General features: G+C 43.6%; 2 protein-coding genes across 2 annotated transcripts in view; both read right to left on the bottom strand.

The window, feature by feature from the left end:
- NMRK2 (nicotinamide riboside kinase 2) overlaps positions 1-847 on the bottom strand; it is a 5,971-nt gene extending 5,124 nt beyond the window's left edge. The window contains exon 1 of the mRNA XM_009889128.1: positions 822-847. Within this exon, the coding sequence (XP_009887430.1) occupies positions 822-847 (26 nt within the window). The remainder of the gene's footprint in view (positions 1-821) is intronic.
- An 18,629-nt stretch (positions 848-19,476) lies between these two features.
- ATCAY (ataxia, cerebellar, Cayman type) overlaps positions 19,477-27,743 on the bottom strand; it is a 29,573-nt gene continuing 21,306 nt past the window's right edge. The window contains exons 2-9 of the mRNA XM_009889127.1: positions 23,908-23,972; positions 23,314-23,535; positions 22,331-22,516; positions 21,550-21,652; positions 20,864-20,995; positions 20,375-20,461; positions 19,785-19,883; positions 19,477-19,516 (exon numbers count right to left, since the gene is read on the bottom strand). Of these exons, the coding sequence (XP_009887429.1) occupies positions 19,477-19,516; positions 19,785-19,883; positions 20,375-20,461; positions 20,864-20,995; positions 21,550-21,652; positions 22,331-22,516; positions 23,314-23,535; positions 23,908-23,972 (934 nt within the window). The remainder of the gene's footprint in view (positions 19,517-19,784; positions 19,884-20,374; positions 20,462-20,863; positions 20,996-21,549; positions 21,653-22,330; positions 22,517-23,313; positions 23,536-23,907; positions 23,973-27,743) is intronic.

Genomic DNA, 27,743 nt, shown 5'->3' with positions numbered 1-27,743 from the left:
CTTCCCAACGCGCCGGCGTTCGTTGCCCTAAGCCAGGCTCTGCTCATCAGCTCAAGAAGCCGCCCCGTGAAAGTAAGGTCTGCGAAAAGCGCTTTTAAAAAATGCCTTAATTATGCATGAGGGAATTTTCTCAGAATGGTTCAGGCTTCCTTGTGCCTGCAGAGCCTGTTCTGACATAGAAGGCCTGAGTAATCTTTCTCTCCAAAGGAGAGAGCTGTCAAGTCTAAACGTGCTTATTTCTAATTTTTCATTCAAAGGCTATAGAAGCCCCACGCTGTCTTTAACCCACGTTATAACCCCGGCCTTGCCCGGTGCCCGTTTTGGGAGCCCCGTCCTGGCACACAGGCGACCCCGCTTCCCGGCGGGCAAGAAAAGCTTTTTGTACACCCCTCCCGTCTTATTCGAAGCAGAATTTTTCCTCTTTGTCTTCCAGAGAAGCTTTTAAGAGTCTAACTTAATGCTGAAAACATCCTTTTTCGTAGTTGAGGCACACCACTCCCTTCATCTGACTTATTAAAGGATTTGAAATGGTTTTTTTCTACGTCAGCATTCCTCCTCTTTAACACTGTAAAAGTTCGGCACGTGCCTCCCTGCAGAGCCCTCTGTATTAAGTAAAAGCAGCAAAAATTAGGAGCCAGAAAGCAGCATCTTTTTTGAATCCAGATATATAATCTGGCCTTAAAATATTACAGGATTCAAAAAAGATTGCCAGATATATAATCTGGCCTTAGATTATATTTAAATCTTAGATTTCCTTGCATACAACAATTAAACAGGAAGAAAAAGCAGTACATACATACACCATATTAACAGGAACTTACCCTCCAATGCCTACGATGTATTTCATCTTTGTAGAGTTGCCTCCTTAGCAGGAATGTGGTGAGGAAAAAAAAAAAAAAAATTTAGAAACGCTGAAATTACTTTCGGTGGAAGAAAACGACGCCTGAGCTTTTCCCCTCTATTCTCCCCCACTCAGCGCTACCTCGCCTTACTATTTCATTGAAGGAAAAGGCGGGTTTGCCTCTAATTTATAGGGCCCCGCCGCAGTGCCCTTCCCTCCCTCCCCGCCGTGTCCCCGCCCCGCCTGCTGATGGAAAAGCCCTGTGACTATCATGAGCCCGAGATGTCATATTTTAGGGCTGGGATTAGCCAATCCTCCCCTCGGCGGACAGGGTCATGCCGCTGCACCTGTTTCTGCACCCCTCGCGGACCCCCGCGCCACTGCCTTCGCTATAAATAGCTTTTTGGCACACTCTTACTTTGCCTAAATTAGTAATGGGGTAGGTGGAAATGTCACCCCTTTTTACAGTTCCTTTGGGAGGGCTGGGGAAGGCACAGAGGTGTGCAAGGGTATAATTAAATGTCTTTTTTTTTTTTCCTTGAAGTCAGTCAAGCTACCTCTTTTCCAATTCCTATTTGATTATTTGAAATGCATCCAGGAATGTCACGAGAAGGATTTTTTTTTGTTTGTTTGTTTCTCCAAACTTCTGATAGGGAAGGCAAGGGAACTAATTTTTTTTTCTTTTTTTTTTTTTTTCCTTTTTCCACTCCTTTTAGTAAAGCTGTTCAGAGAAAGGAATATGCAGAGGCTGATGAGTGAATCCATTTGGACCGTTACCTTTTGAACCTTTAGCAGGAACTTTTTGAAGAGATTATTCTTTATACATAGGCACAAAGTCATAAAATGATAGTAGCTTTCCAGAGGGCCTCCTTCTCCATGGTTTATTCATGTAAAGTAGCACTTTTAAGGTAAGTTAACTCCAGCTGGGCTGCCTCCTTGAGTGAAATACCTCTCACCATGAGTACACGTTGTGGAACCTGTGCTTTGATTTTAATTGTTTCACGTGCTTCTAAAATCAGGACTGTCTTGAGAGATGTTAGGTGAAGGTAGAGTTAACAACAGCTCTGAATGTTTTTTCAGATGAACATGATGTGAGATATATAGTATGCATTTTTAAATAATATCTTGTCGATTAGAGCTTAAATCATCCGAACCATTCTGTCCCTTTGTTCTTTTTTATATAATCAGTCTATGGAAATATGAAAAGCACACTGAAAGGTTCCTTGTCCTACAGCGGTTTGTAAATTAATTGTAAAAAACCTTAGTGACATAGATATCTAGGCATGCGGTGTCTTGTTCATTTGCTTTACAGTTTTGGAGTCTGCAGAGCTGGTTCTTACATCAGGATCTTGTACTGATAGATGTATGTGCAGCATGCAGTGAGTGTTGGTACAGGACTTGCCCCCTGGCTGAAGGTGAATTACAGTGGGGTGACTTTCATGGTGCTCAGACGAGTAGATGGACGTGTCTATTCTAGGTTTTTTTGGTAGTGCCTCCATAATTTTCTCACTGGCAGAAAGGTATTGTCCCTCCAGCTTTTCAGCTGTTACAGTGTAAAACCCACATATCTAGAATGTAACCATCAGGAATCTGAAAGTGTTTTTGAAGGGGTATTCCTCAAAAGCCCTCCCGAGGGTGGGGTGCAGCTCCAGCATCACAGGCAGTCGCTAATCCAGGCTGTCGTCCTGCACCTCAGGGCTCACAGCTGCCTACATGTGCTGGAGTGCGTTTTGTGGAGCTCTCCCATGTACAGTGGGTTTAGAGCTATATAGGCAGGATGTTCCATAAGTTCTATAGGAGCCTGTAGAACATCTTAGTTCTGGCAGTTAATGGCATGTCTTTTAGTCCCCGTGGTATCCTATGGCTTAATCATCTCACACCTTATTAATATCCCCAGTATTTTATGGATACCTTTTTGTCAAATTGGGTAATTGTTTGGCATCATTAAATATTATTAACAACAACTGCTCCCAAGCTGCATTTAACTTGAATTTTTCTGCTACTATTTCAGGCCTGAAGAAGGGGTTTGTAGCCTGAAATGTTGTTTGTCTCAGCTACGTCTGTTGATCTAATAAAAGATGTTACTTTTCCTTACAAAGCTCATCAGCTGTAAGGTCAAGGTCCAGTGCTTTGATAAAATGAGCTGATCATGGATAGACATGGGACTGCAAATTAGAAGATTCTTAACCATCAGAGGTGTAAGATTCTGGAGGTCTTGCAGTGAGGATATTGGAGGCAAGAAAAGAAATTGGTTTTAAAATAGAGCCTGGTAAATTTGTGAATGGGATTATAGTGAATGGTCTTTTCCAGGCTGTTAGGCTGTCTTAATTCTGTGTGTTTAAGGAATGGATCTCAGCTAGTGTTGCTACTGAACTTGTTATTTATGATCAACATTAGTATGCTATTTAATTGTTCCTGGAGACATCACTTGCAAATTACACTTTCGTCATCGTTTCTAAGGTAGCCATGTAAAATGATCGCTCCAGAGAAATTTGGAGCTCAAATTCTTGAATATGAATGAGACATGACTCTCAGGGAAGTTAGATCTCCAGCAGCTGCCCATCACTTTAAGCACAGCATTTGCAGTGGAGAGTCCCCGTGTCAGCCTCTCAGCTGGTGTAAATTGTCATTGTGCGCTCAAGTGGAGCAATGCTAATTTACACCAACCGAAAATTTGACCTAAGATTAGCTCACTGCTCAAGTTTTTCATGCCCTTCATTGTGTTTCTCTTCTGTCCCTGAGCTAGGAAGGTGTCTTGGTTAAGAAAGCAAACAGTGTGTTATTTCAATGCTTATTTTACCACATTTTGCCTGGCAAAAACTGTGAGTCTTGGAAGTTGTATAAAAGTTAGTAGGGGACGCTGGTCTCAGCTACCTCTGATCCAGTCCTCTTTACACTGGAGTCATGCTAATCCAAATTTTGGAATGTGCCATCCTCGAGGCGAGTGAAAATTATATTCTGCCCTGTTGGATTTACTAGTATGAATATGCTTCAGAAATACAGATTGGGTTTCTGCATTGAAAAAATGAGTATTTGGCCTAAGATAGGCCAAAAGAAACAATAAATTTTGAGTATAGATAGCAAACAAAAAAATAACGGTGGCAGTAGCAGAAGCAGTTTTTAGTATTTGGGTGAGTTGTTTGGGATCAGTGAATTCCAAAACAGTGATGTCCCACTGTCTCCATAAAGAGTGCCAAAACTGTTTTTTCTGAAAATCAGAGGAATGAAGGACAGAAGGCATGGGGTTTTTTTTTGGTTTATTTTGGTTTGTTTGTTTTTTTAAGCTCACAGTTGCGAATCTTGTTCATGTAGTCCTCAGTCTAAAAGCTCATTCTTTAAACCTTTTCTTCATGGTCCCTTAGTGCTCCTGTGGATGTGTCTGCCTTTTCCTGAGTTTGTTTTTAAGCTATTTGACATGTTTTTTCTGTCGCCCGCATACTCATCCACCAAACATCCAGTGAAGTCGTATTCACCCACATAACTCAAATTCTCAGATTCCTGAGTTGCCTCAGACTTGCTGTGCCTTTAGGTGGTGGCATGTGCCTGCCTCTATTTGGAGTTCTCCTGCATTTCAGCTGTCTGCTTCGCTAAGAAGAAAAAAAATCTCATACAAAAAACCTGTCTGAAATGAATGGTGACAGTTACACTTACCAGCTACAGCAAACTTTACCCAACTTGTAAAAATATGTCTATGCAAATGCCAAGTGTTCATAAATGCTTTTTTTAGCAAGTTATGTTAGCCACATTTCTCAGTGAGTTATGTGTTGGTCATCTGAAACTTCCTTTTTTTTGGGCTTGTTTATCCTGCAGATATGTTATCTACTTGACACTTTACTAATACAAATACCATTCAACAGTGTGCTTCAATCAAAGATAGAAAGTGTTCCCTCTCTTTACATTATTTTTAGAGTACTAGAGTTTACTAAAAGTTTAATATTAATCTTCTTTGTTGAAACTAAGATAAATTTGGCAGAAGCCAGTTTAATATTCATGGAGCCATCATGATATCATTTCCCTGGGACAGTTTAGTTTATGTGTGTCCACTGACCTTTCTGTGGCAGAATATGACTCATTTATTCTAAAGCTTTAATTCAGAATTTAAATCCTTCACTGATCATAAGACATTGTTTATGGTATGAGCAAGGTTATGCCAAGGTTCCTTCCGCTAGAGACCTGGGGGAGGGGGCTGGATGAAGCGTCATACCAGCTAGTAGAAGAACAGGCAAAGGAATGAGAGTAATTTTCACTTGTGAATTTTTTAATTGTGGCTTTATTTATTCTTTCCAGAGAAAGTCTTTCTTCAAGGCTGCTCATGTCTCGACAATGCAAAAACTGTCATCGCCCCTCTGGAGGAAGGTAGGCTTTTATTTTAAACAAAAATGAGGGAGAGAACATAAATGGAACAGTACCTCACCGCTAACTGGCACTAACTAGAACAGCTAATAATAAGGAAAATTAGGCTAGTAGAATAACAAGCTTAAATAGTATAATGCTTAACTAGCTGGCATCTTGTCACAGTGATATGCAGAGTGGCTTGCAGCCAGGACCTGCCGCCGTCAGTGGTGATATTTTCTGCCACTGCTGCAGCTGATCCCATGGCTGCTGGTGGTGGCAGAAAGTCTGTAGTCCTGGGGAGGGAGTCCAGGAACGGAGTGGTAGGCAGGCCATGCTCTGAGAACTAAAGACAAGATGGGATCAGAGAGCAGCAGCTGTGCACACAAGGAAAATACAGATGAGAATGTTTCAGTGTATCATTACTTTGGGGATGTGGGATTAACCTGGAAAAAATATTCTAGAGGGAAGGAAGAGTGATGGGGCCTGCATGAAAGGACAGGAGGGTAAGTGTAAAAGGGACAGATTAAAAGGTAATCTGAAGTGAAGACTGTGAAGGGAGGGAAAAGTGGAGCCCAAAAATGGAGCTATTACTGAAGAAGTCCAATTGGAGATGGAGCAATTATTCTAAACTCTCAATTCCTTAAGTATCAGGTTCCACAGTTGTTTCACTCCCCATGCACTTCCCAACCTTTTCCTGATTGGAGCCCTTTGGAGCTGTTGACCATGATGCTGCAAGAAAAGATCCTCTTTGGATTTACTGGTCTACATGAGGAATGTTTTCATGAGATTAGTGGATACTGAGGCAAAAAGGAGTAAGATATGCAAGAAATGTTTCTATTTTGTATCTGTGTGGTGCCAGGTAAAAACTGCAGTAATTCCAGGAATAAATTTTTAAACAGATGCCAGACATGTCTAGTGTCATTTGACAAGTGGCATATATTTGTAGATGTGTGACATTGTTAAATTAGTTAGTCCTGGTCTGTGTGTTGCTATAAAGTGTATAGTCAGTAGCAATGTATTAGAAGGATTTTTAGAAAGGAATAAAATCCCAGTATTTACTCTCTGATTTATGTTCTAGGAGAGATAATGTCTCATCTTGCTCTGCACTCAGTTGAATCTTTTGGCCAATGTAGATGGTACTGATGGATGAGAAGAGAAGAAGTAAGCAAAACCTGAAGGTAGTTTGAAAAATGAAGAAGGATGGAGAATGAATAAGGCATGAAAAAAGTGTTCAAGCTTTTCTCAGCAAAAGGTGCAGTGAAGAAGCTGAGCTGTAAGGCATGTTGTTAATGTGTGATGATTCATCCAGCGCTCCAAAATATTCTGACAGATTTTCAGGTATGTTTGACAGACTCTTCAAAATCAGTCTGAATAGGTAATGTACAGACAATAAGGGGAAGTTTTCCTTTTCTTGCTGTTAAAAGCTCGTCCTTGCCCATGCTACTTCGTTCTGAGGTTGGTAGGGCTAAGCCAGCTGTCAGCAGGTGGGTTTTGAGGCTTCCCTGTGCTCTCTCCCTTGCTACCACGGTGTCTATGACATTCCCAGGCTACAATCCTCCCACTCCACCATGCTCCACCTACCTGTTGGAGAAACTCCATCCCAACAGGATTTCACAAGGGGAAATAGAGAAGGCCTTTGCGTTGGTATAGCTGATAAAAAGGAGCCTCAAGAGAGCAAAGAATTCAGCTGGGGTCGGGGAGAGGAGAAAGAAAGGCAACCACAGGGTTCCTGTTTTTCTCTTTAGCTTCTGTGTGGTGTTCGTCCCTACCATGACACCTCCGTGGGGTGCATTTCTGGGTAAATTGTCTCTTTTAAACGTTTCTACCAATTCTCAATGTTACCAAAGATTTTTCTGCTCTCTTCTGCATTCTTAGCATTCTTCACAGCATCTTTCTGACTGTTCCTCCTGCGCCACCCTGGTTCCTGCGTGACTGGTTACCATGAGATACTTTGGTGCAGTCCCTGTCAGAACATTACAGAGCACTTTAATCCCCTGCGTTGCTCAGACATACGGGACTAAACGTATTCTGGACTTCAGCCTTTCAGCCTCAGCCTTGAAAGCCGCTTGCCATAGAGTTTACAATGGGTAACTTGTCCTCTGAGTTATTTTGGCTTCAATTCGGGTTATTTTGAGTTCTGTTTTAAAGAAACAGAGAATATCAGTTCTGATCCTTGTATAGGATATATATGTAGTGTGTACTCTACTATACCCTCTTTCTTCTCACAACACTTAAGAAAAATCAGGGTGCTTCAGTGTGTTGTAGTTGCTTATCCAGATAGAATCCTGGGGTAAAAGATAATTAATACACTCAGCAGGGTGTGCAGGGCTAACACTTTGAATGTGTTTTAGAAAGGAAATGCTGTAAATAGAAGACAAGTTTGTGAATGCACATTTCTCTTCTGTTCTTTGTGGTTTTCTCCTGTTTGATACCGTTAAAACCTGTGTTGCTACTCTCCACTTACAGCTGTATTAAGTTCAGTGCTGTGCTAGGAGCAGAGCTCACGCTGCCTTCTTGTGCTCCCCTCGTCCGCCTTGGCTAGAGGTAGCCGAAAAAAAAGAACAAAATGTTCCCTTGATGAGGAGTGAACTGCCTGCCTTCATGGTCACTGTGGCATGCGGCTATGGGATCCAAATCGAACGGCAGAACAATCACCTCCTGTTTTCTGGAGTCAGTGTACTCTCAGTGTTAGTCCTTGTATATTTGATCTCATTTCAGGGGCACGGAGATGCCTGGGGCCGGGCTGCACCTGCCACAGCTGCGAGATGCCAGGAGGAGCTTACAGACGGGTTCTGCCCCCAGAGGGACAGTAGTTCCAGTGATAGAGGAAGATCATTTCTTACCTCCACCCCAGCCAACCTGAGGAGGGGTGGGTTCTACTCAGCCATCTCAAGGGTCAGGGACTGATGCCGTCCAGAGCTGGCGGTGGGATGGATGGGCTGAGTCATCCTCCGGAGGTGCCTTTTCTACCTATTGATCGTGGCCCACTGCAGTGACCGCACAAACTTAGACTGTATGTGGAACTCAAAGATTTGGGGAGAGATCCTGCGCAAGGAGATCATCTTCACTGAATAAATGAAGTTGCTGCGGAGGCATTTTATGTAAAAATGTAGTTCTCTTGGTAGATTTCCTGATGTGACTAATATTTTGTAAGACTATTTTTGTTGTTAAAGACAAACAGACAGGAAAAGGATACCAGTCTTCAATTTTTATCAAAACCTGTGACAGCAACACCACGCATAGACCAGTTATTTTCATTATCAGTTTCATTTCGGTTATTTGATTTTGGTATTTTGTTTTTTTTGTTGTTGTTGTTTTGTTTTTTGTAGTAGGTTAAAACTTGATCACACACACTGTGTTCATATTGAAATTTCCCATGCTGAGAGACTGCCTCAGGCTGACTTTTTTTGTTCAGTTTTTGCTAAAATAAGTTGGGTGCTTGACATTATGAGTTTAGCAAAAATTCTCTGTTTTGGTTATAGATCTGTACAATTTGTTTATTTTAATTTGCTTTGGAAAAATTCCACAAAACCAGACACACACAACAAGCTACATAATGTGATGTGAGAATGCTGACTGTCCTTGGCCTGATGTGAGGAGTTATCTGGATTTGGGAGACTGTCAGTTGTTTGGGGCGGGATGGGGGACACAGAGAGCAGAACTAAGTTTATTTTGATGCTGGGCTGCTTGCTTACAATAATAGGAGGAGTCAGTATCTTTACATTCAAGCCCAGTCAGTCTGTATCTCAAGTGCTCTCACAATTATTTTTTCTCAAAGCTGTGTTCTGAGCATGTATTAGCAATATTGTCCGATCCCTACTCGTAATTTCTCTTTTCTTCTCATTCCAGGTACAAAATCTTATTCTTACAGCTGATGTTTGGGTGTTATTAACTTTTACCTAGAGGCTGAGTTTTCCTTTGTGGCTGTTCTCTGGTGGACTAAAAAAAATACAACCCATCTAAAATGAATTTTAACTGGAATGTATTGGCTTTCTCTCCTGCTTTAAATCTCTTCTCAAAACGGAGCTCTTCAGCTTGCATTCCCTTGTTAATCTCCAGTCTTATGTTACTCAGGGAAACTGACTGCTTTTGATCATATTAGATTGTTAAACAAAAGGTCAAGTACACAAAAAGTCTCAAACATCCTGAGAAGTTAACCCAAGGTGACAAGTTGAATGATCAAAGTGCTAACCTCCCCTGTGCTAAAAAAGGAAGGAATGTTCTATTGCTTTCTCTTTTTCACTTGCATGATTGCTTCATTTTCCTCCCCTAGGTTGTGATTCATTTAACTGGCAGTCTAAAAGACATGTGCGTAGTGTGATGCTAGATGTTTAGCTACATCTTTTATCAGTGGAGAGAGAGGCCTCACCACAGAGTGATTCATCCCATCCTAAGCAGGTGAAATCATCTCTTTTCATCGACTGTAGAGGGAACCTAAAACTAATTTAGACTCCGTATCTAATTTTTAGACTGATAAAATTAGGGGAGAGGAATCTCATCCCTAGTGTTGAGGTTAGTTGGAGAAGATTCTAATTGTTTTAAGCTGGGAATCTTGGTTTCTATCTGTGGTGCATCATGATTAGCAATGATTGCAAGCACTGCAGAATAGTCTATGCGGTAATTAGGATGTTCTTGAAAATTGCTTCATTCAGGAACCGCAGTCATTTTAAAGGGAGGAACAGTCACATAATGCACATGTGGGAGAAAAGGTTTCCACTTGGGTGACAGTTTCATCACAACTCTTGTGACAGGAGAGGTTTTGGTACTGAGAAGGAGTGAGAAAATCCTGACTTTTCATTTAAACTGCCAGGGTGAGGTCTAGGTGGAAAGTGATTTTGTTTTGGAGGAAAGACAAGCTTTTTCTTAATTTTTAAATCATGCGATATGGTGATAGTCTGTTTTTTTTCTGCCTTAAAATTAGAGTTGATTGTGGAGTAGATGTGAGAAGCAGCATGTAATTTAGGAATTTAGGTGGGTTTTAGGCACCTAATACAAAGAAAATGAGCCATGGAAACAAATTGTGCCATTGATGGAGAGTTTATAGAATCTAAACCTTAATCAGAAAAAAATCTAGAAAATTTACTTGGGGTTCTGCTATTGATCGTAATCACAGTTGCCACTGTCTTGGTTAAAAGGAATAGAAATACAACTGGACCACAGATCTAGTCGAGAAAAGTGAAGTAAGTGTCCCAACTCTGACATCCTCTGAAAGGCCTTACCTGGTATCTTCAGAGCAGGGCCGATCCACAGGACCAGCCGTGCAGCCAACATGGAGTGCTGCAGCGGAGGTTTGCAGATACACACTTAAGAGAAACATAGCCCCGGTAAATTAGGTGGTGACAAGAGCACTAAACAGTTAATCTTTAATTTTACTGTCCTGTTCTGTCAAAAACCTTCAAACCAACAGTGTAATCTTAATATGTTTAAAAGATTCTGTTGATTTTTTTTTTTTTTTTGAGTGCCTCTCTGTCTTTTAAATGGCAGTCAGTGCTGCAGAGGTCTTTTAAAAAGTCTGTTCTAGGGAGTATTTGTAGCTTTTAGACACTGCTAAATGAAAATAATAATATAAAATTGCAATCAGTCAAACAGAGGAATATAATGTGGCTAATGGAAAACTACAGTGAAGGCTGATTAAAGGGTATGTTTTCTTTTGAGGAAGGACATCTTGTCTTCTGGTTGGGAGACTTTGTTGCTTTGGGAGGGTAGCAGCTAATCCTATTTCTTGTGGCACGGTGTAGTCATAACACCATAAGCGTTTGAACTTTGTCTGCTGTATTGGTTGCATTCTTTGTGAGGTTTAGAGTGGGGTTTGGCATACCTCAACCACAACTCCTTTTTTTTGTCGGCATTGACAAATTTAACTAATGTTAGTATCGATCGTCGCTTCTAATTGCAGACAAAAAAAGCCATAGTTCAGCGGCCCTTTTTGGGTCGGTTTGTATGAAGAAAAACCTCCCGAGCCGCCAGGCGAGCGCCGTGCTGAGCCCGGAGTAGTTTTTCGTCAGGAAGTTAAATACCTTAAAACTTTATAAAAGGCATGGTGGTCTCATTTTTGCAATGTCAATGGCAACGGGGAAGACTGTGGGAGGGGATGCAATTCCATAAAGTCCATTAGCGGCACGGCCGAGCATCTGCCGATGCTGTCTGGGAATTCGCCCACTGTAGTGGTGCCGCTTGCTGCCGGCGTTTGCCCTGTGCGTCTGTGCGAGATGCGAGATGAAATGGAACATGCTCTGCGATGCTCGTGGCCTTTTGGTGCGAGGCCACTTGAAATATTTTAAGTGTTTCATTCATAACCTAAAACCACGTGCCTACATTAGAGGCGCTGCAAAAGCAAGTAGCCACAGGATTTTATAGTACACTGTCTGGCGTTAGCAGCAAACTACTGTTATACCCCTGGAACACCAGGTTCCTACATTGTTATTGCCCACACAAATTTAATGTTTGAGATAAAGCATTGCAATTCCTTCTACAAACTTTTGTATATAAATGTAACAAAAAATCAGAGAAGATGAGCAGAAAAAAATGTAGTTGATACTGATGTGATTGGAGTAGTTGTTTTTTGGTGAAAATAAAATAATAGCAAAAAATCTGCTTTTTATACATATAAACAGCAAAATGTAGCCCTATGAATATATACTCATTTAAACTAATATGCATTTCCTGAATGAGTTATTCCACAGCATGAATACAGTAATGCTTGTTATAGGATTAGACTTGTATCTATTCATACTTAATTATTTGAAATATGTTAATAACCTATCTAAACCCCACTCAAATTAGCCGTCTCAGGCATTTCCCTGTAAATACTTGTTTATAAGGGTTTGGTTTGTTGTTTTTTTTCTGTTTAAGCAGCTTTGGGTGGTGGGTTTTTTTGTGTATGTGTGTTTGTTTTGGCAGTTTAATTCCCAATCAGGTTATCAATTTGAGCATTAAAAGATATGTAAAAATAACGTGAGATTAAAAAACCTGAAACAAGTATGGTTCTGTACAGGTTAATAGAAACCCAAGGGAAGCAATTTTTCCATGACTCTCTTCTAAAGCATAACACTGAGGTAAACTTGGAAAGATCATATGCCATATTGGTCGAATAGAAGTTATTTTAGTAAAAACATTCTGAGAGATTCATTTTGCAGAATCATAATTGCCAGGGAGAATTTTGACTTGTTTTATTCAAGGGAATGGTATCCAAACAAAAATTTTCATCATATTTTCCATATGGAGTCAAAGCCTAAATAAAAGATACCGACAAAAAGAGGGTTATGCATTTTTGCTTAAGGATTAGTCTCATTTTAATTGAATATCCACAGATTCTTATGGAATAATACAAAGCAAAAATAATAATACATACTTAACAGCAATCTATGTCTTCTAGCATAAACCACCTAATTACAAACACTTTAGAAAAATGACAGTTCACACATTTTTACATGTAGGTTTGGGTTAAAAGGGCCCACTGCAAAGGAAAAAAAAAACTGAGATAGATGTTATATTGTCACGGTGACTTTTTAAAATTCACTTTACCAGTAGCATGCTGTATTTTTGACTGTCAGTAAATATGGAAATACAAAAGAGAAAACATGTGCTTTTGTATTTATAGCAATTTTGCCTGTACATTTCACCTGCTGTCAGGCCAATCTGAGCTTATTGCCACCAGCGTTTCATTAACAATTTTGTATTGTCATCCCTAGATATGTAAAATAGAGAATGTGTTGCTTTTAGAACCTTTACCACTTGGGTTTTCTCATACATGTGTATGCACATCTTTAAGCGAATAATCTTTGGAAAAAATAGATGGAAAAATTGCAATGAGGTATGCTCTAAATATCCACTCACATTTACACAGTACTGTACAGAAGAAATTGTTTTAATTATCCAACTTGAATATACAGCAGCATCTCAGTTTTATTTCCTGTGTCTTCCTTGTGAATCAAAATGAAAAATACGGGACGGTCGCAAATCTGGGTGATTTGTGCCAAACCAAAGTAGTTTAACTGTATAAATCTGATGTTTGCTGCATGATGCAGGGACAAGCGCCTGTGTTTCCAAAGGCTGGATCAAGTCCTGTGACTACCGTAAAGAGATGGGAAGGTATTTCCTTGTCTCTCATCAACCGTACGGGAAGGGATCTGATTTTTCACTTTGGAGGTTGATGCTGGGTGAATGTTGAAGTTCAGCCATTAATTAGTGAGTAAGAATACCATGGGTTTGGGGAATACGCTCTCATGGGTGTAAAATAAATTTTTCTGCCACTAAAATGTGGCTATCCATGGATTCGCCATTAGAAAATCTTGTGAAAGGCAGAATCCAAGATCAGAAAAATGTTGTTGATACTACCTGCTGTTTGATGTAATACAGGGCATTCATAAGTCAAAGTATTTATCCTTCAGAGATGTTTTTATGAGGCAGAAACTGGGCCTGGTGTACATTTGGAACATTGACCAGTATAGCAGTATTGCTAAAAGGATGTAGTTTATTTAATTTTATTTTTTAAACACATGTATATATACTGGCAAAAGTTCTAATGTAAATGCACTTTTACTAGCAACATATTTTTTTTTTTTTTTGCTGGTATAGCATATTTCTCTCATAAATTGCATCTGCAGTGGAGATGTGGAGCTCGGCTGGTCAACCCTTTGGCAAATCAGCTTTGAGAGCAGCTCTCTTTACGGACCTGGCAAAGAAATCTGTAAAATGGCTTCAGCCACCTCAGATTTCTGTTTGGTCTATGGTCACCGCTTGACTTTTGTGCTAGGTAAGTCCTTGGGGTTAAGCCACCGGTTGAGAGCCCCCACCCAGTGCAATCATATGGTCTGTCTGCAGCCTCCCAAACTTAATCGCTGAGCTCCATTTGTGATCCTCTTGTTGAGATGAATGCAGCATCTTTGGGGTTGGGTTTGTTTGCGCACGTAGCTCTGATTGTGTCCGGAGCCTGTGCAGGTCTATCAACATCACACTGAGATATGTTGCTCCGTACTTGGTAACGGGACACAGCCGGCTTGATCGGGTCTGTGTTTCTGTCAAAGAATTTGTGGCTACTTTGGTTTCAGGTAGCGCCTAAAATCGCTGTCTGAAAGAAGTTAATGACACTTTTTTTGTTGCTATAAAAATGCACTTCTTATGTTTAGCTATAGTTTATCCATTACGGGTTGCAGGTTCTTTTCTATGTTGAAAAGGTATATAGACATCCATCCATCTGTCCAGGAACATAAAATTTATACACTCATAAAATTTTGTTAAAAATTAAAATATAGTGCATATTACTTAGCGTGCTCTCTTGGAAAGTGCACTTTTTGAAAAATTGTTTCAAAGAAGTTACAAATTGACTTTTGTATTCAAACAAATGACTTCATATCTTGAAATGAAACGGGTAATCTGTCCTTGTCCCAGCTGAACTCTTAACCTTGCCCTGAAGGAATTACTTGGAAAAAAATACAGAATTTCAACTTCAGGTCTGCTCATTCTGTGTTTTTTCTGAAAATGTAGACACAGTGTCTTTTCTTTGGAAAGAACAAAAACAACAAAACAACCAAACCCCATATTCTTCTGGTTACTGCTGTGGACGAAGAAGCAGTCTGTTTCTTCAGGTCTCAAGACTAATATAATCGAGGTGTCTTATCTTCCACCTCCGTGTGTTCCATAACAGCAGTATTTTCCACGTTGTTGTGAACGTTTTTCACTGAAGTGTTTGGTAACTACAGATGCACAAAAGGTTTCTAGAGTTGTACTTTTAAAACATTATTAAATGTTATATCAATTTTTTTCATTATATATTTGTAAACTCCCCTTTCAGTGTCCAACTGCATGGCATCCTTTTGTGGAAAGCATGGCAGGGGATTTTTTATCTAAATGCATAAAGACAGCCTCAAAAGAAAAAAAAGGAAAATCTAGGTTTAAGTATTATCAGTGGAAGATAGTGAATTCACGTACTCTCATACTACAGGGAGATTTGTGATTGTTTATAGTCTGAGCTAAAATTAATTTGATCAGAAGAGTCCTTTCTTAATTTCTGTGGGTTCGTTTGGTCCGTCTGACAGACCATGTGTGAAAAAGGATACTCGGCTTTGCAGATCGGGTGAACGCATTCTTGGTGGAAAATCCCTGACTGCTGCTTCTGTCTTGAAGCAGATGTCTGCGGATTGTTTGGGAAGCGTGGGACAGCGTGCCTTTTGGGGGGCGTTATTGGCATAAAACCTAAACTCCATAAAAACCTGAAGTGCTGTTTTTCCCTTGTAGCCTAGAATTCACTTTGTCAATAACTGGCTCAGTAAAATTTCTAGAAAGCTGGAAAGGCCAATGCTTGCTTGCTGCTAATTATTATTAACACGCCGATGAGACAGCATATGAAGTTTTTACCATCTTCAGCTTCTAGGGTTAATGCTGTGGATGCAGCGCTCTGTTTTTCATGCAAAGGTCTGTTCGGTAAGTACATCCATGATGGAATTGCATGAGAAAAACATATCTCAACTGAGGAGTAAGGTTAGAAAGCATATTTGGTGCTCCTTTGTAGCATTCAGGAAAATAAAGATCTCATCTGTAGCAGTTTTATTCACTGAAAGAAAAAAAAAAAAGCAGCTTTATCTATACAGAGGGGACATCCCTATCTTGAGGAAAATCTTGCTTTGCCAGAGTTGTCCTCCAGGGGATTTGAGAAGGGAGTGAAGCGGTGGTGATTTCAGATCCGTGGGCTAGGCTTGCCAGGTTGGAAATATTCCTTAAGTGGTGAAATATGCAGGTAATTCTTCATCTGCTGTTGTCTGCAAGGGGTTTTACCTGGTGCATTTGAGACAGTTTATGTAAGGTGGCTCTGGTGAAATCAGGAGTTTCCAAATTATTTTGGCCAGACAGTTGTTTCTTAAATTTTCTTCCCTCCTTTTCTCACAGAATCCTCGTGAGTCCAAAATACAAATTTCAGAGTCTCAATATCACGTCTGCATCTCTTGGCCAACTGAGAAGCTGAACCCAGACACGGCATCCTGCCTCCACACCTGCAGCGTTCTCCACCTGGGTTTTTCCCAAGCAGGTATGATTATAGATGAGGCCCTCGTTACCCAGGGACCGCAAGTAGGGCATTTCAAACGTTTAGCAGCTTGTCTCCGCAACAGGAGGTACTAATAGTGAATGATTGTCCAGTGTCATGAAATCAATACAAAGAGAAGGCGTGAAAAACTTTCCTGTCCGTAAGGCTCCTTCTGAAAACCAGACCTTTTTGGGGTGTGTGCGTTGATATGAGAAGATGCTCATAAGAGAGTTCTGTGGAGGCTGCCGTGCCGTGAAGGACCCTCTTTCAAAGCTATCTGAGTGCCTTACAAAGCAAGACAGAACAAACCGCGGAAAAAATGTGGCATTTACTCATAGGAATGGCTCGGTGTGAGTTAATAAGAGGAACTGGCAATGAATTAACTGAGGCGGTCGAGGCTGGAAGGGGTGCCTAGACCGGTGGGCACTTGGTATTTTCAGGAAGAAACAGCTACTGGCTATAGAAAGGACGGAAATGCACTCTTTTCATTGCCTGTATTAGTTATTCCCCGGGGCAATGGCTGTTGCAATGTCTGTATGGAGGAAACTGGGTGTGCAGTTTAAAGCAAAATGTCTCAGTGCTGGCCAGCAGCAAGGTAGGGGAAGGGTTTATAATTTAAACAAAAAATATATCTCTTTCTGGGCTGGTGACTAATGGACTACGGGATGCTCTTAACTTACTAAGAGAAAACTGGTATCTGTTTGCACTGCTTAATAGCTCTCCACAGACCATTATTGAAACACACTGGAACCTGTCCTGAAAAGTGCTATTCTTGGCTTGCTTTGTTTTGTGGTTTGTGGGGTTTTTTTGTTGTTTCTGTTTTTTGTTTTTTTTTTTAAAGTAAAATGTTTTGAAAAAGTCTAAAGGACTTTGCATCTTGGAGACAGGGGAGGCAGGCTCCGTGATCTTACAGAACTCGGAATAAGATGGCGACAAGGTCTTATACCAAAAGGTCATTTATGTGGGTGACTGCCAGGCTGTGTCATTCTTCTACTCCATTCGTTCCACTCTACTTCGATTCATGACATACTGGGAAGGAACAGAAAGACAGAGTTATTTTTAGAAAGCAAATTGTAGTAAAAATTTTGTTATTCCCACTATGTGAAAAAGTACGAATATGTTTGGGTGTAATCCTTCACAAAAGTGTATCAGGGCCAAAGATAATGTCAGTCATAGCTGTAATGGGCTTTATTCTTCTCTAAGGACTTTTCCCGAGGGTATGGGACTGTATAGGACCACGAAAACGTTACTGCAGGGTAACAGCAGCTCTGCAGTGAATGCCCACGTGTACACTTTTACCGTGTAGCAAACGCCAGGTAATTTATTGACTTTTCTCAAGTGCCCCCGTAGCAGCTGCAGTTGTGATTGGTCCATGCGTTGGGACAAGCCGCAGTGGTTGGGGTTGTGACTGCAGAGGGGTTTGTCCCTGCTCTCGGCAAAGTGGCCAATGCCTCTTTTGTGCGAGTTGAGCGGCACCTGGCTATGGGGGTCCTGGGTCTAACCCAGCCTTGCCTTGCCTCTTAGTGGGTTACGAACGCAATGAGATCTATCACAGAGACAGACAGACAGAAGAAGGTACAAATCGAACCTGGTTTCTTGATCCTCTGCTGGGGGCACAGGCCTGCTTGGAAAAGAACCAGCAAAACAACACGTGAATCTCCACCACAAGCTAATCACCCTTTCTTTCAGCCCTGAGGTCCCATTTGTTTCTCGGAACAATTCAGAATTCCAATGGAACTTGGCAATTGTGATCAAAGCTCCTTTTTCTCTGGGAAGAGAATAGCAGAAATATGCACTGTTCCCCCTCAGGAGCTAGTTAGAATAAAAAAAAAAGAGAGGCTATAGCACTCTGAAGCAGAGCCAAAACCAGGCCAAATTATCCTGGCATAGGATTTTGACACTGTCTTCCAAACCTCCGTAGAATTTTCCTTCCCATCTAATGTTACAGCCTCAGGTCTTGCCTTTACGCACAGCCAGGCTGTGCCTGACAGCAGTATTTGGCCCTCTGCATTGCACCAGCGTGCAAATGCTACAACTGAATGTCAGGAGAATGTTCCCTGGTGCCTCTGGCTCGGGTCCATGACCAAACGGGTCTGCTAGCTTTACAGAGGGGGAAAAAGCAGTGTCAGGAATCCATTCGCACAGGTGAAGGTCAATAACATCACAAAAGGGATGGCACAGGGAGCTGTTAGGGAGAGAAGAGGCTTTATCAGTTCCCAGGCATTTTAAAAATGTCCTGTTGGGTCCAAACATCTCCTGAGCGAGCAGGGCTCGGCTCCCCAGGGGTACTACCAAGCAATAGGGCCACTCTCCTCACCAAAGACTGTTTAAGCTATTTTGTAAGTGAAGGATAAATAAAAAACCCATAGTTACCTTTCCTTCTCAGCCATGTCTTGTTTTTCTTCTGCCCTGTAAACACAAATTGCATTTGAAATCTATCACCTAGGGGTGAGCAGTGAGAAAGAGTAGTGTCTCAGGCATTTCTAGGGGGAGAGCTGGGGCTCAGAGAGTTACAGGTCTGATCAGAAGTGACTAAGAGTCCCCATGATAGGCAGCCTTGATAATCCTGATCCTTTCTGGATGCTTCCATTGGCCCTAGAGGGCCATAGCTGACTGATTTGGGCTGGACGACTCGCTTTTCAGCAGCTAATCAAGTGGATCCTCCCAAACTGGCATCTCCTGCTCAGTTCACCAGCACCAGGAGGTGTTATTGTAGCACATCACTCTCGTGCTGACCCAACTGCTCTCTCCTCTCTCCGCGACTGCCTTTTGCTTTTAGCGGAGCTGACTGTTATCACTATTTATGGCCAGCACTTCTAACCTAAATCACCGGTGATGGAACAGGTCTAGAAAAACGAAACAAAATAAACTGTAAACTAATGGCCCTCTTTATGCCACTCTTGCAGAATGAAGTAGCTTTTAAAATAAACTCTAGCTCTCACTTTAAGGTCAATTTGCATGGTCTTAAGGGGAAAATGTGCCATTTTTATACATAGAGTGATTTCTGATGACCTTTGCTAGTGCATACAGTGCACATTCAGGATATGTGCAATCGTGGGGTTAAGAGGAAGAGTTCTATGGATAAATAACCTTTTAATCAAGCTTCTCCTCCCTCCTGCAGCTTTTGCTTATTTTGAGATCAGTAGAAAATAAGTGTAGGCTGCGTGGGCTATCAGGGTAGAAGGAACACAGAATTGACTGGTTATAACACAAATAATGATGACAGAAAACAACATTCCAAGAAAATGAACCCACCCTCCATCCCCTCCAGAAATTAGTTTTACCTTTCTTTTCTGGCCTTGATCCTCTCTTCTTCATATCTGCAACAAACAGGAAACATTCTTTAAATGTTACCCAGTCAGGGCTGTTCACTTTTAGTAAAATGCAATGTTTGCTGTGAAGGTGACAGAAACTGCAAACCAGCACGGTGTGCGGGCTCTTGCTTGGCCACCAGTAAGATAAGGTTTGCCCCAGGCTCTGCGTTTCCAGTACATGGGGTTTTGACTCAATACAATATCCTGCTACATAGGATTTTTGTCCTGCACCTCCTCAGAGCTACGTGTGCCCCGGGGTCTCTCTGATACTCACTGTAAGACACAGTCTGGAATCTGCACATGCTCCATTGGGATAAGTTGCTCCAGTTCCTCCAGGCTGTGAACATACTGGATCTTATTGATAAACTTCACACTGGCAGAGAGAGAGAAAGAGCGTGTGCTTGAGGTCTTGTTTTGATGTTCTCTCCGTAGGAAGTCAGAATTTTCCTCATGGAAACAGGGAGTTCTGCATCTCTGTATCCTCTGCAGTCTGTACCCATCTCCTCCCAGTGCTAATATGCTGATGACTAAAAATTGTGGTGAGATGCCACATTACTGTACCTCACTTTGCTTTCACCCTCACCTCTCAATAACCGTAGGAGGGAAAAAGGACCACCATTCCTGCCCTTCCCAGTAAATCTTTATGTGCTACCCACTGGGACAAGCTTTGATCTGGATCCAGACCACCACAGTGACTCCTAACCACCACCTCTAGAGTTGTTCTTGGAGGTATCAGAGAGGTGTTGGACAAATGATGAACAGTCTCACCTTGGTCCCTACTAGTTAACGGTGAACTTAAGATTTGATTTGTGAGATTAAATTTCCACTCCAAATGAGCTCAATTTGGGAACATGTTATATTTACCTGATGAAGGGTCTGGATATAGCCAGCACTGTCCGGATGAACCACGATGGGTGCACAATTATCAATGCTTTGAGGTTTTTACGCAGCCTGTGGAAAAGCCATGGGACAGAAGGTCAGATTCAAAGTACCTTTTCTTAAACTCACCTGTAACGTGTCAGGGGACTAATGAGCATTCCTGGCCTCATGTGGGGGTCTCCAGATAAAAGCTCTGCTTGTGGCCTCAGGAGACCTATTTAAGCTCAGACCTGGCGGGCTGCAGGAGCACTGCTTTGCTTGGGTGCTGTGTTAGCCTGATCTCTGTGATGGTTCTTGGGAGGGAAGGAGGGAGAGGAGCCTGGAGTAAGTCAGAAAGCTGTGGTAGAGGAAGGAATTACAGAACGTGGGGAATGAGGAAGAAGGGGTGGCTGGGGAAGGCTGCGAGGAAGCAGTGGAAGAGATGTGGGAGGAGGACCGGGAAGAATGAAGAGGCAACACCAACAGGATTCTCACCTTCTGTCTATCATCTGGTAGCATTTCTTCAGCCAACCAAGGCCTGGCATCCTCCTCCGGGGTGTTGCTCCGTTTAGGTACACGATCATATAGTCCTCAGCCACCAGCAGCTCCAGACTGCTGATCACGTATCTGTTGGGTGGTGATCAAAAGCAATAGGGACATCAGACTCAAAAAAGGTCCCTTGAGGTTTCTTCAGGTGCCTGTGTGTCATCCCAAAAGGATTCTAGACCCCTTCTTTGTAGACCTTGGAATCGGTTTCAGATTCTCCTGGCACCTCTGACAGGATGCCTGGGAGTATTTCGCAGGGATTGCTGGTGCTTGTTAGCATAGTGCATACACTGATGGACATCCCTGCACCATTCTTCTGCCTAGCAGTAGCATCTACCAGATGTTCAGCATTGTATACATATGCTCTAGCCTGGTTGTGAGTCCATCACTGGCATAATTAACACTGAATCTTTGAATGCTTTGACTTATTGGACTTGGATGCGCATGCTGTGGACAGTGTCCCACCCAGTGATGCTTGTTCCCGCCTGCAGCTGCACCCTGGGTACATTTGGCCTGGATTCAAACTATTTCCAGCTGAGGTTCCTGATGCAATGAATGCATGGAAACTGTTTCCCCAGAGCCCCAGTTACCTTCCTTGCCCTCCTCTCCCTTATAGACCTTGACCAGCCACTTACAGGAAGAGATTCTCCATGATGTAGTGGTAATCAGGAAGGTTACTGTCCGGGAGATAGCAGGCAGCAAAGACAATGATGGCATTGAGACCTTCTCCATAGTATCCTGGGAAAGAAAGACACAGGCAGCTTCAGTGACTCTCTGCAGGGGGAGACACAAGAGTTGAAGGAAAAATAGCAGTGAAGATGTATTGCCAAATTTGGGCCTGCACTGGTTTTTGTGCCTCTCTTCAGCTCTAGGTAAGTGTTTGTCCCTCTTACGGACCTCTTTGACGACTGGATTTGCCTTCATCCTGGTTTCGGCTGTAACATGCATGTAGGGTCAGGGGAGGAATTTGTGTGTGTCAAAGCACAGAGCTGACAGCTTTGCCCTGGGTTGCTGCTTGGCTTTGCTCAGATTTCAGAAACGGTCAATAACTGTGGACGTGTTGGCCTTTAGCTGTGCCTCCAGAGCCAGCACCGGCACTGGGCTGCAGAGGCATTAAGCACCTGCAGTCCCTCCGTCGCTGGCCATGCTGCCCGCAGCCAGGGCTGAGGGTCAGCTATACTCAGTCTTGCTCAGAGCCAGCTTTATCACTGCTTTGGTTTATTGCAAGACTGCTACAGTGGCTTTTTTAGCATGAGCTGGGTGCTTTTGTGCTTATCTGCCACATAGGGAAAAATTGCTATTTGTTTTTTACCACTAAAGACAGTCGAAACAATCAGCCATGGCATTCTCTCCAGCTTGACAAAGATGGACTGAAAGAAATCCACCAAGCCGGGGTTAGGCCTCCCTCTCCCTCACCTCCATGTGTCACCACTCTCATGTAGGGTTTGATCATCTGGAGGTCGATGCGGTGCTCCTGCTCTCCAATGATGACAGTTCTCCAGAGCCGTCCATTAGTAGCGCTCCCATCTTCTGTCCCACCGTCCCCAAACAGGTCTGCGCTGTCCCCAGGCATGTTCTTGGCTGTGGCTACGGGAGTGTCATCTGGAAAAGGGACAAACATTTCTGCCTTTAACATAATGCATGAAGAGGCTCTGCAAGAGCTTTGGTGTGCAGTAAGAGACAATACCAACCACAGAGCGGAGATCACCTGTGTCATCTGCAACTTTGATCTGGGTAAGTTTGTGGTTCTTGATAATCTTGCTCCATTGCCAATTGTAATAGAAATAAGCTTAACATCTCATGCTGCTTATAGTACCTGCAGTCACAGGTCGGGCACCAGGCTTTTTGATGGATCCTCCTTCAGATCTGTCTATACTGGCTGAAGAGGGCACTGCCTCTGCCAGTTGTCTTCTGATCTGCTAGCAGAGCTGCTTGCATGAGTCCTTTTTAGACTAATTCAGTCAAAATCAGCCAGGTTAGCCAAGACCACAATATTCAAGATGTTTGAACGTTCATGTGGCAGCTCTGCTGGCAGAGCCGAGCAAGCGGCACCTTCCAGCCTGGGGTGGTGGCCCAGCTGCAGCTGGAAGGGCATGTGTGTCCGCAACCTTATGCCTGATCCTAAATTATGTCTAGACTGGTGTTTGCAAGTCCCTGAACTACTTCTGCCCATTCTATCCCCAGATGGAAGTGCTGAGATAGCAGCACTGAGACTCCTGGGCTGTAGCTGGAGCCCTGGTGGGGCAGATGTTGTGTGGAAGGTGGGCCTTGGTTGTGTGTGTTGTGCTCCGCTGCTGGGGAAGTTGGTCCTCAGCTGCTGATCGTAGTCAAAAGTGACTAAAATTAGGCTAAAAAAAGTCCCAACCCCTGCAAACATTCATCCCAAACTGGCCTTTTACCTTCCCATTCCAGTTCGTTCCCGTTCCCCAGGAATTCGAGGGAATCTGTCTCGTCAGGAGTTTCAATATCGTCCACGTTAATGTCCAGGTCATCTGGTGTGTCCAAGAAGTCATCGGAGAGAATGGAGCCTTCACTCTGGTCCAGGGAAATGTTGATTTCAGGTGCGACAAGTGTCTTCCGCTTACGATGTGCCCCATTAAAGTTTAAAGTATTTGGGGGAGCTGGAGTTAAAAGGAAAATAACTGACAGGTTGTCCCCGTCCCGTATGCTTAGTGCAAGACATGGTGCTTTCATTATGGCTTCATTATGGCTTTCATTATTTCAGGCTATGGTGTTGGAAGCTAAGGGTGGTGGATCATAGCTGGGAGGCACTGGATGCCTGCCGGTATGGCTGGATAAAAGTGCCCATGCTTCTGAGATACCTATTTCCTCCCCCAGCTTCTTGTGAAAGATTAGCAAATTCAAATCTCTGCTGGTTTCCTCTCCCACGTGGGAATTTTTGTGTATACTCCGAGGGCATCGCCCTAACTGCAGGCTGCCATTCCCATAGGCTTGTTTTCATTTGAACTCCTGATAAGCAGGCTGGTACTTACAGGATGTATTCTCGTCTTCTGTAGGGCTGCCCAGCGACTCCATCCCCGTCTCTTCTGGGAGAGGTCTGCAGGCAAGCCAAGAGGCAGAGGTAAAACGATGGGAGAGAACAGGTGATGTTTAGGAGAAAGTCACACCACGGCAGACAGTGGAGAGAACTGGGGACATCAGGGAGAAACGTACAACCCCGTGTGTGCTCTGCCCTTTCCCTTTTGCCTGTGAGCTCAGCCGGAGCGATGCCCTGAGGTGATTTGCCCAAGAGCACCCCAGCAGCTGTGCCTTCTTACTGGAGCACAGTACAAGCCCTAGTAACCTCCAAACTGTCCCTGCCTTTACCTTCCCAATACGTCCCACATGCTGCCATTCAGCCAAGAGGCTGGAAAATCCAGCCAGGGACATGGGAACAAATCCTGTCCCCAGCAGAGCCTGCTAACATCCTCACTCTCTCCATATTATTCTCATTTTTATCTCCATCACAAGTTTGAAGGGCAGTGCCAAGTTCTACGACTCCTCATTGAGGGTACCAGTGGCCCCAGTGCTGGCCCCAGTGCTGCGGTGAGGAACCCTAACTGGTGGCTGAGCAGTACGCTGCACATCCTGAGCTGGGTGCTTTTGGGACACTTTTCCCCTTAATTTGAGCTGAGACTTGTTCCTGTCCCCTGGCATTAGCTGGGTTTGAAACTTCTTGCACAGCATCACCAAACCCCACCAACCCCATGATGTTTACGATATCAAAGATCTGTTTAAAAGGGACCGTCCTCGTTTCACCTGCCCCTTGCTGGAAGCTTCCCCTCAACAGGGGGAAGAGCTCATGCCTCCAGGTATAAAATCCTGGGTGCTGGAACAGCCCTGGGGTGAAACGTGGGGGAAAACCCACCAGTTTTAAGGCAGCTGCTGGCCTTACAGTCCAGCGGTGGCGGAAGGGAGATGATGGGGACCGGTACCTCTGAGTCTGCAGGAGGATGCAGCCTAGCTCTGCCCTACAAAGGCTCCTCTTTGTTCTGCCATGACACCAGAGCCACCAGCCAAATTAAACCCTATAAATATTTAGATTAAAGGATAATCCTCTCCTAGCTCGTTGTTGTATATTTATGAGAGTTGGCGACCTGATCAAAGGCACTTGCTCCTTGCTCGCTTGTGCAGTGCCCAGACCCTGTGGGCTGTCACAATATTTCTGAGCAGTCAGAGAGATCCCTCTGCCCCCCTCCAGCTTCTCCTCCTCCTTTTTGCTTTTGTGGTGAGCGGGGCCCGGCTGGTTGTTTATCTGACTGTGAGCTGGCGCCTGGCACAACTTGGTGATACAGCAGCAAAAGGGGGGGGGGAAGGCCCAGCTGTACCGAGTACGTGCTGCAGGCAGGCACTCTGCTCTCTGACGCTAGGATTTCTTTAAGAAAAGCAATCTCAAAGTCAGAGGGGAAGAAAAAGGCTTTCTTACCTTCCCAAAGGATGCTCGAATCACTACCTCCCAGTCTCCCCTGTAAATCTTCCTTCCCAAACGCAGCTAGCCCCAGGTGCCAAATTTTCTGAATGAAGCAGGTTTCCTAAGGGTGGGGTGCCAGCACTTTCCTCTCTGCTGGCAGCGTGCTGCCCAGTTTCCCTCTAAGAAGCACCTTCTCTGGGGCCCCAACCAGCCCGAGCCTTCACCGACCCCGATGCGATGGATGTGTGATGGAGTGAGCATTGAGGGTACCAGTGGCCCCAGTGCTGCGGTGAGGAACCCTAACTGGTGGCTGAGCAGCACGCTGCAGCATGGCAGCATCTGCGCAAACAACTGAGAGACTGTCAGCAGGAGGCTGAACCTTCAGGGATAGGCAGGGGACGGGGTGGGGGGGGGGACGGACACCCTTTCCTCTCCGCTCGCTTTCTTGGCGTTGCACCTTTTGCAGCCTGCAAAGCAGGAGCTTGTTCTGCAGATCAGCTTCTTGGGGAGGGATGGGAATCTCGCCTTGCGTCCTTAATGAGCAGCTGAATTCAGTTCCCCCAGCCCAGATCTTTGTCTTTTTTGTTTTTTTTTTTTTTGTGGCAAGATTGGTTAATCATAGCTAAGCAAAAATAGCTATGCAGCAAATCGTCTGCTAGAGAGCTACTGCCCCACATGCAGCAGCTTCTGCCCTATGATTTTAATGCTTCTAGGTGGAAGTGGCTCAAAAAGTACTATGTATCTATTTTAATGCCAGTTAAACACAGCTAGCATTCCCTCATTTGCCTAGTGGCTGTTTGGGCTCTATTTCACTTGCATCATTCCTGATATAATCATAGAATCACAGAATGGTTTGGGTTGGAAGGGACTGTAAAGCCCATCCAGTGCCACCCCCTGCCCTGGGCAGGGACACCTCCCACCAGCCCAGGTTGCTCCAAACCCCATCCAACCTGGCCTTGAACACCTCCAGGGATGTGGAGATCTCCACCCCCGTTTTCTCCCCAAAGTTCAAAATCCTCTTACTCCCTGCGGAGAGCATCGTGCCCAAAGGCTCGTTCATGCCCACTCCTGTATGGTCTACCCCTAAGGCTGCACTGGAGCATCCTGCCCACTAACAGGCACTTCCCAGCTCAAACTAAGTTTTCCTTTCTCTCCATTTCTTTACTAACCTAGAAAATTTCCCAGGGAGAAAAACCAGAGTTTCTTACGCAGAAAGATCCCAGAGGAAAACCTATCTTCTCCCACCACAAAAGCAGTTTTCAAGCCTTTATTATTCATCACACGTAAAGCTGAGAAAGGCAGAAGTCACACACGCTCACCCATGCACGCTGCCTCTGCACAGCCCAGATAACAGTGCCGATTTCGGGAGAGCCCCAGACACAGAGTTGACAAGTCTTGTTTTAACAGCGGGGATGTATCTGCCTTGCAAAAAATAAAATGTGTTTTTCATTCCTCCTGCTGCCTTTGAGTGGGGGGAAACATACTCGTTAGAGATGTGCCGCTTCTCTGAACAGACGACACTGCGAAAATGCCGGAGTGGGGATGTGGGGGAGGTCTCCGGGTGAAACAAAATTGCTGGAAAGAAATTGGTGTCAAACAGAAAACTTTCCCAGTATTTGATTAAAAAACAAACAAACAAAAAACAAACAAACAAACAAACAAACAAAAACAGAAAATGAGTCATTTTGAGTCAGCCTAAAAATGAAGGGTTTCATCTTTGTGGGTCAGCTACCTCTTTCTTATTTTCTTTTGTTCAGTGCAAGTTAACTTTAGTTAACTGAAACACAGTTGGCTGTTTTGAAACTGAAATTGAAATTTTGTTCTTAAAACCCTGAGAAGTCAGGAAATTACCAAAAACCGGAACAAAAAAAAAACAAAACAAAACCAAAAACCAAAAAAACCCAAAACAACCCAAACCTTTCTTCACAAAACACAGGAAAACTAACTGCTTTAATGGTTTTGAATTTCACTCCCACTTCCCAATGTGAAATTATTCACCTGACTAGACCCAGTTTCACAAGCCCTGCTCCATCCACCGCCCCCTTCTCACCACACGCACCAGGTCACCGACAGACACCTCGCTACTATCAGCTCAGCTTCAGGCTCCACCAAGTCCATCGAGGTCCACCAAAGCAGATCCCCAAGCCCACCCTCCCTCAAGCACACTGTTCCTTTACCTTGAAGCCTCCAACCTGAAGAACATCTCCAAGTATATTCTTCCTCTGTGTAGACGTATATTCTCGTTTAGTGCCTCAGCACCGTGCCTGGTAACCTTCAGGGCAAATACTTGGCCGCATCTGTGCAGCAAGTCAAAGGAGGTGATCCTGCCCCTCTACTCCACTCTGGTGAGACCCCACCTGGAGTACTGCGTCCAGCTCTGGAGTCCTCAACATAAGAAGGACATGGACCTGCTGGAGC

This window comes from Charadrius vociferus, unplaced genomic scaffold, assembly GCF_000708025.1.
Source record: "Charadrius vociferus isolate BGI_N301 unplaced genomic scaffold, ASM70802v2 scaffold657, whole genome shotgun sequence".
Taxonomy (NCBI): domain Eukaryota; kingdom Metazoa; phylum Chordata; class Aves; order Charadriiformes; family Charadriidae; genus Charadrius; species Charadrius vociferus.
This window is presented reverse-complemented; position numbering and strand designations above follow the sequence as displayed.